This window comes from Limanda limanda, chromosome 11 (genome assembly GCF_963576545.1).
Source record: "Limanda limanda chromosome 11, fLimLim1.1, whole genome shotgun sequence".
Classification (NCBI taxonomy): domain Eukaryota; kingdom Metazoa; phylum Chordata; class Actinopteri; order Pleuronectiformes; family Pleuronectidae; genus Limanda; species Limanda limanda.
Genome location: NC_083646.1, coordinates 8,543,412 through 8,561,865, shown reverse-complemented (window position 1 = coordinate 8,561,865; position 18,454 = coordinate 8,543,412). Strand labels below are relative to the sequence as shown.

General features: G+C 41.0%; 1 protein-coding gene across 2 annotated transcripts; it reads right to left on the bottom strand.

Moving 5' to 3' along the window:
• Nucleotides 1–8,450: 8,450 nt before the first annotated feature.
• Nucleotides 8,451–17,816, bottom strand: lin28aa (lin-28 homolog Aa). 2 transcript variants are annotated; one of them, XM_061081949.1, is made up of 4 exons: nucleotides 17,807–17,816; nucleotides 16,774–16,946; nucleotides 12,323–12,507; nucleotides 8,451–8,670 (listed from the first exon to the last, which is right to left on the bottom strand). In XM_061081949.1, exons 1-4 carry the CDS (start codon nucleotides 17,814–17,816, stop codon nucleotides 8,451–8,453), a joined length of 588 nt encoding a protein of 195 aa, XP_060937932.1. The 2 variants fall into 2 exon arrangements, with proteins under 2 accessions (XP_060937932.1, XP_060937931.1); XM_061081948.1 differs by lacking the exon at nucleotides 17,807–17,816 and adding an exon at nucleotides 17,402–17,432.
• Between the last annotated feature and the right edge of the window lie 638 nt (nucleotides 17,817–18,454).

Genomic DNA, 18,454 nt, shown 5'->3' with positions numbered 1-18,454 from the left:
AGGTTGTGTGACATAAACAGAGAACAGCGACATCTGTGGAGAAACGGGGTAATGCACCACTATGAGCTATAGCAGGGGTCACCAACCTTTTTTAGACTGAGAGCTACTTCGAAGGTACTGAGTAGTACGAAGGGCTACTTGTTTCCAGGGGTGGGAAGTAACAAAGTAGAAATACTTCGTTACTGTACTTAAGTAGATTTTTCACATATCTGTACTTTACTTGAGTATTTATTTTCCTGACGACTTTTAACTCGCTACATTTGAGCACAAATATCTGTACTTTCTACTTCTTACATTCTCAAAACTGGCTCGTTACTTGAGCAGCGGAGGTTGGCTCAACGTGCACCTTTACGCACTCCTGCAGGAGCTCGGTTCAGTCTTTATTATTAGGGCCAGAGCACTGACAGGCACTGACAGACGTGAAGCCCTATTGAAATTGTAAGGATTATTATTCAGGCAAATTAAATGCTTTTTGAGGGCTTTTATTAGGTGACTTTACATAATTTTTTGAAGGTATTCCTTTTTAGATTCACATTCGTTTTCCCTTTCCTGCTTCGTGTCAACATCTGCACATAGATACATAGCTCGAAGCAGCTAGTGGTTAACTTTTCTTAAAGAAAATATTGGAAGTATTTGGTTTAAACAAAAACTGTTGGTAAATAGATTATCATTGGTTGGCCGTGTCTACTTAGTCTAAACGTCCACGTAAACAAAACAAACAGATTTAAAACAAGTCGAGATGGAAAAACAAACAACACAACCAATTATATAAGCAAACGCAAAAACAACTTTCAGCCAACACAACCAAAAACAAACACTGTGTCATGGACTACTACTACTGCATATTTACGCACACAATTCAGGTTTTTTAATGGACCTCGCCAAATGGAACCCTGGGTAATCAGGCCCAGTTTTCCACTCACTATAATGCCAATATAATTTTTGCAAAGATATTATATTATATCTATATATTGCCAATTCCAATCCTTAGTCGCCCTTTGTGCTGACTCAACACAACTTAGAAGCTGTTGAGTCTTTATATATATATTGTACAAACTGGCTAATGTGTACAGCTTCAAGCAGGGTTGTGTCTTCACTTTGTCGTCCCTACAGGCAAGATACCCTACAGGTGTATTGTCACCCTGCTGGAAACAAATGCAAACACAACCGCAGGCCCATTCAGTGAAGATAGTCTAATGATAAATAAACAGGCTTACATGTAGATCTGTGGACAAGCTGGCGGGCAGGATTACAGGCAGGTAAACATCCAGGCAGTACAGCTAATAGACACAAAAGGTTAATTTGGTCTATTAGTGGCAGGTCTAGTGTTCTTAGGTAGAATCAAGAGGTACTTGTTTATTCTGTTGTGTTGATTCTTTGTTGTTTCTAGAAGTTCAGATGCACTTGTCCAATACTTTTTTAACCTCAACATCTCGGGTTCAAAATTTGTAAAATTATACAATATATATATAGTGTTATATTTTTTCAGTCAATTGAAATAAATCCTGAACTGAACAATTTTGGGTTGTTTTGTGTCTGTATAGGCCTACTATAAAAAGCACTTAGCATTTTTAATTTTGGTACTTGTACTTTTACTTTTGATACTTAAGTACATTTCAACACCAGATACTTTTGATACTTAAGTACATTTAATATGAGCAACTCTAAGACTTTTACTCAAGTCATTTTCTGACAGGTGACTTTTACTTTTACCGGAGTCACTTTCAAGTAAGATATCTGTACTTTTACTCAAGTATGGCTTTCAAGTACTTTATACACCACTGTTTGTTTGATACAAACGTCCTGAATAACAGAGTTGCACAGATCACCTTTTAATATTATTAATAATATATGTGAAGAGACTGTCTGATCAAGTTAATGTTAATTATTCCTCGAAATAATTATTAACAATGATTTCCACAACAATGATTGTAGGAAACAGATATATTAATACATGCAACATTTATTTCTGTTAAACTGTTCCAACTTTGCTTAAATTCAACTTAATTGAAGTACTTTTGGTGACATTTATCACTACATGCCTCCATCAGTCTGTTCTTTTTCAAAAGTAGATAAAAAATAACCAAATAACCACTTTTAAGCACTTTGTTACAAGATGATAAAGCTCAACCAAAAATAACACATTCATATGACTGGGGTGTAATGTTTCTAAGTGTCTTCTTCATTTTTTGGGTCTCATACTGTCAGCTGCCAGAGTTTTCAGACCTAAAATCCACACAAGTCTCTCCTCATGTTCTCCTTCATTCACTGTGAACCCAAGAGCAAGACAGGCTTCATCTTACTTTCTTTTCAACTTGGTGACATTTATCACTACATTCCTCCATCAGTCTGTACTTTTTAAAAAATAGAGAAAAAATTAATTCAATAAAAATCACTTTGTCACAAAGATGATAAAGCTCAACCAAAAAGAACGCAGGCATGTAACAGGGTGTAATGTTTCTTAGTGTCTTCTTAATTTGTTTGGTCTCATAGAGTTTTCAGACATTAAATACACACTGGTCTCTCCTCATGTCATACCACATTTACTGTGAACCCAAGAGCAAGACAGGTTTCATCGTACTTTCTTTTCAACTTGGTTTTTGAACACTGTCTCTTATTTGTCCCTGACCGGCTGCTTCACGTGAGCGATGCTCTCCACTGTGTGTGTCTCTGAGCGAGTGGGTGGGGGCGGGGCGGAGCCCCGGGGCCTGAGTGTGTGCGCGACGTGCACGTCACTGCACAGGGAGCCGCTGACGAGGGGCTGAAGCCGCGGGCTGCCGACCACTGGCTCCGGCGAAAGAGCGATTTGTTTACTGCTCCGCCGTTAAAGAGATGCAGACGTCAAAACATGAGTTCATCTCTAATATTAGTTCCGCCTCGCATTTCCTCCTAACGTCGCGCGCCCCACACAGTTTGAGAATCACTGCTCTGAGCGAATGATTAGGGGCGGAGCCCCGGGGCCTGTGTGTGTGTGTGCTGTCTGGACACACACACACACACACGTGTCCCCCTCCCGGTCGCGCGCCCTAGCTGTTTGAGTATCACTGGCATAGAGTGAGATGGCGGTTTGACTATTTTTTTAATTTCAAATGTAATTAGTTTTTCGTTTTTTTTAAATTATTTTTTTTATTTATTTATTTATTTTTTTAATTTAGAGCATGCCTTGCGGGCGACTCGCGGGGTCCCTGCGGGCGACCAGGTGCCCGCGGGCACCGTGTTGGTGACCCCTGAGCTATAGTAATACAGGATGATTTTTGTAAAGCGCGTATCGAGGCTTGTGTTGATGACGTATGTGATGACGTTCAACTTGCGGTATCTTTTCTTTGTACCCCAGCTTCATCTGTGTCCTGTGAAGGGATCTTTTCTAAAGCAGGCGAAATTATTTCAAAAAAAGAAACCGCCTGAAACCCAGCACTGTTGAGAAGCTGTTTTTAAATAAAAATAAATAAACTGTTATCTCTATTGTACGTGTTACATTTTGTCCCCCCACACACATAAGTACAGTCACAAACCCAGTAACACAAGCACATTCACATAACAACCCACTCACTAATTTGTTTCCACTTTCACTTTTGACCACGCCATTGTATCATAAAGACAGACCCCATATTAATAATAATCGTTTATGTATTGGCATCACAAATATCATTCATTCATTTATTCAATTCAAAGCTTCACACACCAAATCCATGGTGTCATTATAATTACATTTACATTTAATGTCCACTTGATGGCGCAGTAGAGCAAATGAAGCCCCGTGAGCGAACCAATTGGATGGAAAGCTTCAACGCTTCATGAAGCTTCATCTCGCCATCACTAAGAAACGGGGTACTGCACCACTATGAGCTTTTGGCTGTAAACGGGTGAAAAAAAAAAAGGAATTGATTTTATCTTTCACATCATGTTATGAATATTTGTGTCATGTTCACATTTCTGTTTGAGTCAAATGGAAACAGAAACAGAAAATAAACATACAGTTAATATGTATTGAGACTAAAATATAGAAAAAGAATCCACTTTGTTGGCCAAAAAAGTTTGACAAAGACTTTACTTTACTCGCTCCCGGTGTCCTGACACAAGAACACAACAATAAAAATATGAAGTGCATCAATGAACATCATCATTACTTTCTTAATAAAGATAATTTCTTTTTTGAATGCCAAGCACGAATATAAATAGTCTTAACAATGCTGGGATAATTGCTACATATACATAAAGTGGGTGTGAAGTCACATTCACTCATCTATTTATGTTCACATACAGTTTACTTAAATGTATATTTTTGTCATATCTTTGTGAATGTATATCCCACTGTGTATTTAAGCTGTAAAATGTATATTTTTTTCTCTGGTAGGTGCAACTAACACTAAATGACCATTTCCATGCATCAACAGAGTGATTGTGTGTACATATACTGAAGTACTACATATGTAATGTAAAATAAATTTAGCTTATAATACCTCTGTGCTTGTACTTCGGCAAAACATTTGAATGCAAGTGTCTTACTTGGTGGAGTATTTACCTGTTTTTGTGTTATTGTAAGTTAAAGATCCCCAAGTATTTCTTCAATGACGAGATGTAATAGTCAGTGGGATGTAAACAAAAATGAACCATGACACACATACGTGGTTATTGACCTTTATTAGGAAATGGAGCAGATCTTTACACATAGAAACATGTTCACAGTAAATACTTTGAAAAGCCTACATGCTGCTCATCATTGAAAAACTAGCCATTTAATTGCCTGAGGTCAAGGTCATTGTAGGTTTTATGGCAGTAAACATTGATACATTCATCCGTAATAAATGCACGTTTTTTTTGGAAGTAGCTCAAGCCACTTTACTGATAAAATACAACACCACAAATTAAATGGCTGATGGTCACAAACAAGATGTACTACGAAAATCATGATGTACTGCAAACGATACCCTGAGCAGTCTTAGTTTTTTTTTTTTTTTTTTAAAAGGTATATCTAACCCATCTAACACCCGACAATCAAATCACAATAACACACCAATGAGGGGTCAAACAGGCTTGTAGCAATCAGAGCGTCTTTCGTGGACTTTCGTTTTCAAATGATACATTGAAAACATCTACGTACGGCAGAATATTGCAAACATTACAATTAAACACTTTCAGTCGATCTTAATCTAAATAGTGAGTTTTGTGATCACCGATTAAGAGTTTGAGGAATAAGGTATTGAGTAGATTTTAAAAGGAAAAATTTAAATCAAAAACGGATAAAGGAAGTCATCTGTTTTTACCCATAATGCAGAGAAAAGAAGGTACAATGTAAAATTGCAGGAAAATTGGACTATTCCAAACAATAGAAACACTTGATTTAACAATCTTTCTGTCCTTTTATATCCTGAGTAGAATTATCAAAACCATGTTTCCTTATGCAACCTTCTAAAAATTGGAAAACATATATAAACACAAACTAGAAGCGGAGTATGAAACAAGATCTGAGTGTTAATTTGTCCATGACACATTCTTTTTGTCGAAAGCACTGATAGTCTGAAACACCAAGTATCGGCCGTGTGTTGAGATGAGACAAACCCGGGTTATATACTACTAGCCCCAATCCCTTTAACAATATTCTACTACATCCCCATCTACGACGATTATAGAGGAAAAAATACTAATAGTGGAACATTTTCTTCATATCATATATCATATCATGGCATGTCAAAGAGGAGAAAATATAAAGATCATCATCATCATGTCTCGTTCAGAAAAGGTGAGTCTAAATAGTTTTCTAGATCTCAATCTGAACTGTTTTCCTTTTGTTTGTTAACTTTTTGTGGATAAAAAGAGAAGCGGTGGCTCCTTTGTCCTGTGTTTCACATCATGAGCAATAAATCGTGATTCTGTCTTTAATAAACACACCGACTCTTTCTAAGCAATCTGAAGCATTCCCTGAGTTTTCAGATCGGCATTTCCTGAGATAAAACAAAGAGCGGAGGATATATTTTTCCCAACCAGCAACGGACTGTGTGAGGTATATAAAAAAATCTAAATAATAAAGTCAAAAAAATGTATATATATATATATATATATATTCAAAAGACTTTTTACTGAATATATATAAAAAATGAAAAATGCATCTTACACATGATTAGTGCAGAGTAACATTGCATTGGCTTTGGCATAGATAGGAGTAACAACGCGTCTCTCTTCTGAAAGACTCACAAAAATAAAAATAATAAAATCATACAAGGCAAAGGAAATAAAAGAAACTCACAGTTTAAGTCAGCCCTCATAATAATATGTACCTGTACAGTGTGCTGCATATTGTAACTCTTGTATTGCAATATTACTGTTTCACTGTGTTCATACTGCATTGGATAATTAAGGACATTGATTTATTAGCACACGTGTACAAAATAATACGAGTACCATGATGTTAAAAAGATATTTGAAGCTTTGACATTTGGCAGTTTTCTGATGTCTAATCAAACATTCATTGCTGAGAGGCTTCGATAGGAGGAGGAGAAGCTACAGCACTCATGGATGAAAATAAATTAGTATGGTTTTTTTTTCTTAAAAAAAAAGCTTTAGAATAATTTTACATATATATTAATTGGGTGTAAAAGTCTCTTCAGCTTCTCCTGTAAAATTGGAGTAAAATGCTGATTAGCTAGCTATCTCTACATGCTCCTCCACGCAGGCTCTGTGTTCCTGAACTATCACCCTACTAAGGGTCATAGGGAGGTAAGGTCTTAAATAACTACCTAGAAATGGATCACATAGGATATAAACAAAAACACCAGCCATCCCACTGGCAACGTCATGTCTGATTCTGCCTCATTTTATTCAAGTATCAAGAGGAGAGCTAGTTCGACATCTCACTAACTCAGTCCAGGTCAGGTATCTTATTAGAAGTTATGTTGTGCATGTATGGATTTTAGTGTACAGGTGGAATTCTATCAAATCCAAATTGAGGTAATAAATCAGCAGCCCTTAACACAGAAGCCATTAATTCAGAATATACTATTTTTAGAAAGTTCATCATCGTAATGCTTCCAGCTCCCTGAAAGGTTGAAGAGCCATTTAACACCAGATTGAAAAGCAGCATTTGCCTTCTCTGGTTGGAACTTCAACTGCACCCAGTCTAATAATCTTGCTTGCTCAACAAAAAAGTGTCGACAACATGTTTTCCTACGATGTAGCATGGAGCTATAGCACCACACAACATCATGCTCCCCAGGACAACAGACAACACCCAACCACACTTTTAAGTGGTCAGTATACTCTGTCCAAACGGCCTGTTGGATTGTCGAAAACACCCGTATCTGCACACCTTTCCAACGTCAGAGTTGGATGTCCGTGTTTGACAACAGAGCAGCGGAACTACATGATAAAGTTCGCTACAATTGGGTCTGGACTTTCTTCCGACTTTCTTTTTGTCTCAGACATTTGCAGAGAATATCCTGAGTTCAGAACATGTCCGACCACTAGATTTCCGCAAGAGCAAGGTTTTCAGGAAGTTCTAAATCACTCTAAAATGAGATATATTACAACCAATGACAATCCTGTGTAAATACTGTAGTGCAAAAGGATTTGATTTAATTCCAATTCACATCTCAAACATCCCAAGCTGTGTACTGAGGATATTTGGTTTGCCATCAGTGGTTAGGAGGACACTTTTAGTAGCAGACCAAATATGCGTCAATGAGGTAGACAGTGCACCTTTTAGACAGCCAGCAGAACGCTGGACTCAAATAATGAAATGACAAAACAAAAGTGACCAGGAGCTGAAATCCACTTCTGGTCCGACATTCATTTGGCCCCAGCAAAACTGGATGGTCAACTGCAATATTGGCAGATGCCAATACATTGCCTGTAGCTAAACCCTAAAACCCATCCCATGTGTTTTCACAAACCCTCCCCGTTTCCCATGCGATATGCAAGCTAACATTCATTACAGAGGTACCATCTGTCACGTCTCTGCCTTGTCGGATAGTGAGGTGTAACAGCCAGGAAGAAGACTAAAGGGTAAGGCAGCAAAAGTGTAGCTCCATAGCTAACACACTGACTGAGTATTACGCAAAAAACAAGGAGGTATAATGCCCACAGGAGAGGCACAATATAACATAAAACAATGAAGGTTCTACAAAAACTCAGTAAGATAGTCTGTTATATGGCATAACTCACTACAATCTCAAAGCCCTAAAAAAACAAAAACAAAAACAGCAATGATTCATACATTTAGAAAGCGTCCTGAGTGCAATAATACAGCAGTATTCCTGAGTGTTACACCAAATGAAATAAAAAACAAAACAAAAAAACTTCAGCAACATTTTCCATGAGTATTTTTTTTAACCTGAGGTAGTTCCCAAAAGCAGCCTCGACAGGTGGAAAGGGGGTCATGTGATTCCCTGTCCCTCCATCAAGGCAGTTTGATTGGCCTCTGTGCTTCCCCGGCGTCAGTGATGCCCGCCCGCCCTTTAATCGGAGGTCTCCGGGGGCAGTGGCGAGTGGCTGTGCTCCTCCTCGTCTCCTTGCAAGGAGGAGGGTTTTCCCTGAGAACCTGGCGAGGACTGTTGTGCTTTGATTGGGCAGTTGGCAACCATGTGGTCGATGCTCTGGCAGAAATGGCACTTCTTGGGCTGCGGTGGCAGCTTGCACTCTTTGGCATGGTGGTCCAGGCCTCCGCAGTTGTAGCACCTACAGGGGCAGATAGAATTTAGTCAGATATCATGTGTGCCTTAACCTTCAATTATATTTTAAGCACTTGGGGAAAGTAAGCTTCAATCACCACTATGTCATATCATCAACATTTGAGTGGATATGAAACCAACAGTTTCTACTTGCAAGTCTAGTACTTTAAAATAAACTTTAGCATTCATTTGGAGAACTCTCCGTTAAACGTTCTCTGTTTTTGGTCTCCTCTTAAACCTGAGGGAGATATCTGGCTACAACCAAACCACAGTGTCACAGAGTTAAGATTGAACCAAAAAAGTAAATGTTCTGGTCAGAAAACCGAACTAATGAGCTGAAAGACCCAATAAATATCAAAGAGCTGAGCTATCACTGACTGCCTCGTGATAAATGTGAAAAATTAGCCTTCTGGTGTCAAACTTAACTTTTACTTCATCCTCATGTTCAGCAAAGCTATGATATCTAAATGAAGTAAACATTAAGTTGCACTTCTTTGCCACTAGATGGCGTCCTTCCATACAGGAATTACTTGAGTTTACATATGGTCATAAATCTTGTGAGGGCATTCCAGGTCACACCACATCAGTCTATGAGCAGCATTCCAGGTTGAACTTCCACAAACTGTCATTATTTTATTAAATGGTCAAAAATCTAAAGCAAAAGTTACTTTATTTTCCTATTAGCAGCCTTTAGGGAAAGAAGGAGATTTTGAAAGGGTCGAATATTTAAGCAAACTACAGACTTAAAAGAATTAAGTGGCAGCATTCTGTTTCTTTCCATGCACCTGGTATGGTTACCATGGCACGTTATCTAAGATATTGTGAACAGCTTGTCCTATTTGTCAGTTTGTCACTGCCAAAAGCTTCCCATTGGACTCTATTGTGAAGGACATCCGTTTCATCAGCATTGAACTTTAGAAATCAACGCAATGAGGGGTCAGCGGGAGCCATCGGGGGTGCCTTGGCCACCTCTGTTCGGACATATTCTATAGAATGGCCACGCGTGCAGGGGCGGGAGACAGATGGGTGGTGGGCGTTGGATGGTCAGTGTGTGCCACCGATTGAGGACCCCCCCACCCCCCGCAGACCCTACCACCGTTTCCTCAGCAGATGAGGTTTGGACGGGGAGGGAGTCGAGCACCTCTGTAGCTGCAGCCTACGGGCTGGTGTCAAGGTCCGTGCTGTTCACAGAAGCTCCAAACATCAGCATCCATCAGGAGGCAAGTGGAGGTAAAGGGAAGTGGCCCCTTTGTCTAAAAAAGCTGCAGTAATGACCTCTGAACCCTGACCCCCCTGCCTTCCTCAATACACACACACACACTCCTCAGTCCTCTAACCCCCAATCCCATCCCAGCCCCCAGCCCTCTTGCATTTACTCATACACTGTTGCCATGACAACAGTGACCTTTCACCCCCTCGCCCAGGCTCTTGCATCTGTTATCAATTAAATGGACAGGAGGTTTCTTTCCCCTCCCTCCGTCATATAACTGACTCCAGTGGACAAACCTGAGTTCAAAACCAAGAACTGGATTCAAACATGAAAATCTTCTCTCCTATCGCCAATATATCCAACTATAAACAAACGTGATTGACCAATCGAACATTAAACACACGAAACACCATCCTGTGTTGCGTAATGAAAAATTGCTGGAGGGGGAACGACATCTTATCCATGGATCAGTGTGGTCTTGAGAGAGTTATTGAACCACAGCGGGCCTCCCAGGACTCTTTGAGGCAGTAGTGATCTCTGTTCTCACACTGACTACTCTCTGGCTCTAATCACAACTGACAGGGGGGTGAAGTTGATACACCTCTAACCCCGTGCTATACTGATATTCAAAGAATGAACCCCCCTCCCAAAAAATCAAGGCCCCCGTAGTTCTCCCCCCCCCCACCCTTTAACCCAGAGGTACATTTTGTCTTTGCACGAATCCTTTTTGGGAGACATGCATGCAGATTATAGATACTATATATCTGCAGATGTTTTGCTTTTGCAACTTTCACGGCACCTGGACCCGGGAAGTTATTTCCTAATTTTAAAGAACCTTGGAAATGTCTTCTTTCAATAAAAAAATCACGGCCTAAAATATCAATGTTTTTTATTAACAAACTATCAAAGTGGCATGGATTCAAGTTTTGCTGGACTCAGATAAATCATTAGTTTTGGAGTTACAAATCACATTGCTAGAAGAGGTTTAGGAAAAGAGAGAGTGTCGTTGGGTGTGAATTCACTTGGGGCCCAGCAGATTTAAACAGTTATTGATCCAGGTCACACATCAAGCCTGCTGGTGTGACCCTTGCTGGGGTTGGGGATGGGGGTTGAGGAAGAGGAAGGAAAATGGGGAGAAATGAAAACACCATTGTATATCTGATCCAAAATGGGAACAACAATGGCTGTTTGTTGACTGTTGAGCTTTAAGAAAAGGTCCATAATGTAAAGGTGCATGATTTGTTGCTGTCCAATGAAAACAGTGCATCTTCGAATTTGGTGAATTTGGAAATAAATTCCCTATACCGAACAGTAGCTATTTATAATATATATAATATTAGCCTTGCCTAGTTTACGATTAATGCATTTATACACTGGTCAGCCACAACATCAAAATAAAACATTGTAATTCAACAGAAGGTTGTAAATTCCAGAGGGAACCTGGAGGGAAGTGTTTAATTAACCAATATTATGAAAAGCAACCTTGAGTTTTGGATAACAATATTTCAGAGATCTCCTTTATTTTTCACAAATGGCTTTTGGTGATTCGTCTGGATTTAAACACAATTGTTTATATTCATGGTAGTTCCTACTCTAGCAATTTTAAACTTGCCTGCAAAAGGGGGGGAAATCAAAACAAAGTTCAATTCAATAAATGAGTCAAACCGGACACAGTTTTTTAGGTTAAAGTTTAAAACAATGAAGACTGTGGTTTTAACACATAGCTTTTTGTTAGATAACTCAAATTAGGTTTTCTTCATTTAGTTGTGGGATACATTTAAAAAGGTAAAACAAAGTTACATAGTTTTGCTGCATATTTAGCAATAATCATTGTTTGTTGCTTCTTCAGTGCAATGCACAAACCACTGTCAGATGATGGATCCAGTCCTGTCTTTGGAACCAATTGATCCACCTCTGTCTTCTACTACCAATCTGAGTTAAACACAACTTGGAGCTTTTTATCTGTAGTAAGGGGGAGCCGTATGAGAGAGGAGGAGATGCAAATCGCAAAAGCAAGTCTCATGTTTCTATTCATGATGCAGTCTTTGCTATGTCCCAAACAGAACAAGCCAGAATACATTTACGAGTATTTGAGGTGTCGCCTACATCTCGTCTAAACGAGCGTATAAAAAGATATCCTCTCATTGTGTGTGACCCATGTGTGACACATTCTAACAAACTCTCCCATAGTTGTTGACTTGGGTTTAGGTCATGAACGAAGGATGGATAAAGCCTTGTTGAAGCTTTGACACCTTCAAGCTGACTATGATGAAGATCTTCAGTTATGCTAAATATATACATGGTCTCCACAAGCTCTTCCATAACTGACATGAACATAAAAATTGAAATATTTCCATTCTGAAGGAGACAAGAATGGCTCCGTCCAATAAGTCAACAAGCAGAAATAAAGAGGCCCTTTCCTATTTTCTACCAGTTCATCATGGCTTACCTGTCTCCCTTTGAACGTCGCTTCTGGAGCTTCTTGCCCTTGGGTCGCCGTTCGCTGCCCACACAGTGGATACCTTCTGGTCCCGTGACCTGCTGAGACTCCAGGCCCTTGGATGACTTCTTGAAGGTAAACTCCACGTCCTCGCCCTCCTTCAGGCTGCGGAAGCCTTCCATGTGCAACTTGCTCTGAAAGAGAAAACAGGACCAGGGTTCAGCATTGAAGTAATCTTCCGGGAAACATGTGAAAGCCCGTACTTAATGATAGGTGAGACCGAAAATTGTCTTATCACAAATGGGTGAATGGCTATTTGAATAGTGTTCATACTGCAGATATACCCCATATAGTGATGAGTATATTATCAGTGAGGAAATCACCTCCACATTGAGCCAGTGGAGACTTTGACCCTAGAGAACAAACCCTCACCCATTCTTCACTGTCTGATAGCTCTTATCAGGTGCCTGGTATTTAAGGTGATGAATAGACAAACACTACAAAGCTTGCTGTTCCCAGCTTGAGTTCACTCAGCCCTGTGCCATCGCCTTAATGCTGCTTTGTCTTTTTTTTTTGCTGTGTTTGAGAGGTAAAGCTGATGAGGATAACCTTCAACCCATCCCCCCCTCCGGAGGAACAGCATTCCACACGGCCTCCCCCACCCCCATCCCTCTTCCCACCCGCATCACATAGCTCGACTAACACACTGACCATCGCCACTAACCCTAAACTGCAGGATGCAGGGGTTAGCGGCGGGGGTTGGGGGTGGGGTGAGAAGGCAGCAGGGCTTCTCTGGGAGGTTGGAGGGGGTCAGGGAGACATTCCTTGGATAGTTGTTTGGCAAAGAGACATTAAAGGTAAAAGTGGAGGGAAAAAACAGAATGATTGATGCTCCCCTGTGATAAGAGTGTGTTTGGATAAGCATCATCTTCTTTTTAAATAAACTGGTTTTGAGACAGAATGCAACAACAATGGAAGTGGTGGTTGGAACAAATTGAGAGCAGACGATAACCTAGCCTCCTGCTTATTCATTCAATGTTCACCTGAAGTTACCTTTCAAAGGGTTCCACTCGACACATGCATCTTTTCTGATTTCCAAAGAAAGGGAAGGGCGGTGATGGAAATGAGGGTGAGGTGTGGTTTTGAGGATAAACTAGCTGAACATGGGAAATCCCTCTCTAAAATCCCCTTGGTGGGGCGGAGATTAAATTATCACAGCCATAGCAGGTTTGTTTCGATAGAAATGAATCCCTGTTCTTAACTGTCTGCCAAAACCACCAGGAATCAAACGCAGGTTCTCAAAGCACATGGTGCGTTGTGAGGAGAGTCTGTGATCTGTTTAAACCAAAGGCAAACAGGTGAAGCGTTAAGGACAGCTTGCCATTTAGAAATATAATAGACTTCAATCTCCCAAGATTCAAATTCGGATTAATCAAATAATAAGAAGACGTCAGAACTCAACGTTTATCTTGGAATCATTACACACAAAGCTTCTCCTGGAGAATTAAAACCCTAACAACGCCTTCTGCAATGAAACCAAAATGCATATACTCCATCACTCTCTGGAGCAACATTCACTCAAGCTGCTTTTAGTCATTCATGCACTCCAGCCCTGAACTTTTCTTCACACCAGCAGAGGAGCTTTACGTGAGAACGCAAATTACCGAACCAGTTCGACCTGACTTTGCTTTACTAGCCGTCTGGTAAGAGCCCATGTGTGATTAAAGCCGGTCATTGTCTTGGAAATTTACACTGAACGAGCGAGTGGATGATCATTTCTCCTGAACTTGTTCTAACCAGGCACCGACCCTTGCCTAAACCTAACTGAGTGCTTCCAGTTCGGGGGAAAGCGTCGCACACGAGATATCTCTGGTTGTGTGATGGTGGAACTCCAGTGAATGATGTGATCACTGTCAGGCCTCATATCTGAAAACCGATTCATAGTTCCTGCTTCTCCTGATCACTGAGGGAAAACAACTGGTGAGCCGTGACATTAGAGTGGCAGCATGGACATCCACAGAGCACCAGTACAATCAGGCCTCTCTGCCCTGATGACCGTTAACCCACTTCCTCTCCCATGTGTGACCTTTCCCCACCCCCATAACGGACTCTCACTAGCCACATGCCCACATTAGGTTATAGCACACACACACACACACGCAGGTACTGGATCAGAGTGAGGCTTTTCAACTCGGGCATACAACATGATGTTGAGACGTTGTTAGTGGGGTCTACTGTAACCTCTGTCCAGAAAGTGTTGGGGAAGCACAGCGAGGCAAAGAAAGACATCAAATCAGGGGGGGACAATAGCAGGGGTGCTGCCTCCACAAAGAGGGGCTCGGTCACGGCCGAGGGGGGCTTCATTTGGATGCGTGGCTCCATTGTCCACCTGCACAAAGGCTGGCGGACCTTGGGAGTTAATTTTCCCTGACACGCGGCCACTAATTTCAGGGTTGAGGCCTCTTACGTTGCCATAACCTCTTTACATCCATCATTGACACGCGCGTCTAACGTTTCCAGTGACAGAGAGGGAAGTTAAGTTGTTGGTTACCTCGAGAACAATCGCGGTGAGGCTGTTGCTTAAGCAAAGCAGTGATGCAACTTTTCCTGGAGCAGTAATCATTTTGTTTACATGACACGCACGGTTTTGCACACTTGATTTGAGTTTTTAAGCAGCACGTGATTAAACCTCAAGTTACACCAAACAATTCATCTCTAATTGCCACCAAACTAAGTTTCCAACCCCAGGTGCAGTAATATTTAAGTTGGCAAAACGACTAATCAAGGGTGTTTAGTAACAACTGTTCCTCGGAGCAATGAAGTCTCTAAAAGAAAACACATGGGATGTGTGGGAACATGCAAACCAATGGGACTAAACTCATCAGTCTAAAAGAGCTTCTTTAAGTGGATATTTAGCAACTAAAGTTAAATCTATAAAAAGTAAAATGTCCCCACAGTCGGTGGTCTGGGAGGGCGTTGACATGCTGGTGAGTGGACATGGAAATTCACCTCAAGTCAAAGCCTGAGATCCCCCCCCCTGTGCTCTTTCAAGCTTTTATAACACGCAACCACACACAGCAAAGAGCCCTTAATCACTTTATGACAGGAACCTTGAGGTGAATGAGCAGCTAGTGGAGTCTCCTCTCATTCACATGCAAAGCCTTTATCTTATCAGACAGCGATGGAGGCGCTCACACACATGGGAAGGAGGGGGGGGGGGCTCTAAACACCTCCCTCTCCACCATCACTGTTCTAAAAAGAAAATCTGGTGGAGGTTTTTAGTTTAAATCTTGAAGAAGTGAGGGGAATAAAAACTCAAGAAGTTTGCTGACTCTACAGCTACATTTTTTTTTACAAGCCCTCAATAAAAACAGACTTGTATAAATATCGTTGGTCAATTGTTTTGTTTTAGGCCCAAAGCATTGATTATGAGATCAAGTTGTGTAAGATGAATATTTTCACTTAAAAAATGAGCTCAATTGCCCTAATTATGTTGTAAAATCTGCATTAAGGCAAATCTATAAACCCCAACTAATGAGAAGATTTAAATATTGTTTATCAGAAGATAGCAGACTCTTGCTACATATCAAGTAATTTATCCAAAAGCATGACATTTTTCTTTTTTTTACAGCCCCTTAGTAAAAGCAGATCAATACATGTAAAGCCCTTGTTTTTTATTAAGCCTAAATAACACATAAAGCATTGATTATGAAATGTGGCTGTGTTTAAAATGCATATTCTAACCTTTTAAATGCTGGAATTACACTGGTTATATGATGAACTTTTCACTGAGGTGAATCTATAAGTCCCAAATATTTCAATTATGAACTTAGATTGAATTTTAAAAGGCTTTTTGTGCAACACCCATATTGATAAGTGACTGAATCCACTCATCACACTCTACAGTGAGTATTGACGGGTCCCATCTTCAGTACAGGATCAATCTCACGGCTCCTCTGGTTTAAAGGAGCAGATTCCATGCAGCTCACACAGGACGCGCTAGGATCCATCTGATCCATGGACGCATCGATTCCGCTTGTGAAAGTGTGCGAGCTCTCACATGCACAATCCGCAATTCACTGCATTGCACGAAAACCCACGAGGGAGGCACGCTGCCCCCCCCTGAGGGGAAAAACACCCACATTGCACGCTGCTGCATCTGAAACCCCCAATCTCAAACTGTTAAATACAGGTATCGATTATTGTCTTAACTTTAAAAGGACGCATATCAAAACTCCTGGGTGCATTTTTTATTGTCTAGTGTTTATGCTCAGGTCAATGAGTCTCTGCAGCTTGTTGGGAAAAATGGAATAAATTCAGCTGCATTGGAAACAGGTGATGATGATCACATGCTGGGAAGGAATTTATTTCACCTGCAGCGACACGTTTTTAGCAGTGTTGGTTTGTAGCTGGGTTTAATGTCGGGAAACAACTTCCAGCCCAGATCCGGCTCAACCTACCTGATGGACGAAGACATCGACCGGCTCCTCCAGGGGCTCTCCCTCCCGGGCGGTCATGGACAGGAACCCGAAGCCCATGCGGACATTGAACCACTTGCACACGCCGACGCCGTGGAAGGACTGTGAGTCTTCCTCGGTGCTCGGTCCCTCATCTTCCTCGGTCTTACAAACTCCTGCAGAGGGAAAGTGAGCGTAAAGTTACACCGATTCAACTGTGAAGGAGAGGATGCGTGAAAAGCATGTGGTCTGTAACAGAAACCGAACTCTTTGAGTTTCAAAAGGCCAGAAAAGTTCCCTGTGATTTTTTTTTTTCCCGTTGTTGCATCACTGATCGATACAGATCGATTGAATTAAGAAACATATAAGAATCGAACCGGGCTTAAATTCGATTAAAGTGGTTCAGAAAAGCAGCAACAGAGCAAATATCCCCTTTTCAAGTTTGTGGAAAATAAGACATCTTGATTTTTACATGATGCCAGATTCCCATAAAGAGCATTTTAAGCTTTGACCGTGAATTGCAGATCACGCGTGTGAACAAAACGAGAGGAGAGAAAGAAACTGTAGCATCAAAGAAAACAGCTGAATTAACTTCTTTCTCTTTTTAAAGCAGCTTCTTTCGTTACTCCACCTGGGAATTCCTGGTTCGAAACGGAGCCCATGTCTTCACCTCGGCCTCGAGTCAGAATTAGCACCCGAGAGACAGTATCCTTTTTCTTTCTTTTTTTTTTTAAATCGGACCCCGGAGCTGGGTAATCCTCACAGTTGCCACTTTCATGCAAAATGCGGTGGAGAGCAGAAGCTGCGCCGGGAGAGGGAAAGCGGGAGAGGGGGTAAACAAAAGAGGGCTGGCAACCTATTCCCCCTAAACAATGAGGGGTGGGGGGTCAGATTTTTTTTTTCTTTTTTTCCTGAAGATCCCCCCCTTCCAAAAAAAAAAAGATCTTAAAGACAATGCAAGGAAACCCAGCCCCTCACAGAAACCACTTCAACCATTCCCCCCCTCCCCAAAAATAAAAGAAGGCTCCCAGCATACCTTCTGCCATGTTGCAGGGCCAGTCTGCTCCCAGTGTGCACCGCTGCTGGTTCCCTCTTCGTGGACTGATTCTCTCTCCTGCAGTGGTCAAGAGCTGCTGGTCAGTAAAAATGACCATTTCCAATCCAACAAACCCCCCACACCCGATCCCCTCGGTCACGTCCACGTGATTCACAATTACACAGTCCCCAAGGGAATCGGATTGCATCACGGAAAGGGCCTCGAATGCGAGAAGTCACCAATCACCTCCGAGGAAATCTCCTCAAAGATACGTAGAATCACGTTTAAAGCAGGAAATTTGTTAAAATAAAATGAAAACGTGTGTCTGTATATGATGTAATGTGTGTGGGGTGTGAGGTGTTTTACCTGCAGGACTGGACACTGAGGTTATTCCTGCATAAAACACGATAAACCTGCTTTTTCTGTTTTCCTCAAACCACCAGTGACCTGATCAAATATTTAGTTTTACCTTGTGAATGATCCAGTAGATCTAATGTAAATCAAGGTAGGTGGGGTCATGATAGATCATATATTAGAGTAAGAGGGCCTGGTTTAAAACATCAAATTCAGCCATTTATTTTATAAACTGGAATTCGATTGATGATTATATATTTTAAGAGGCTGCATGTTATTTTTATTTGTTCTTGT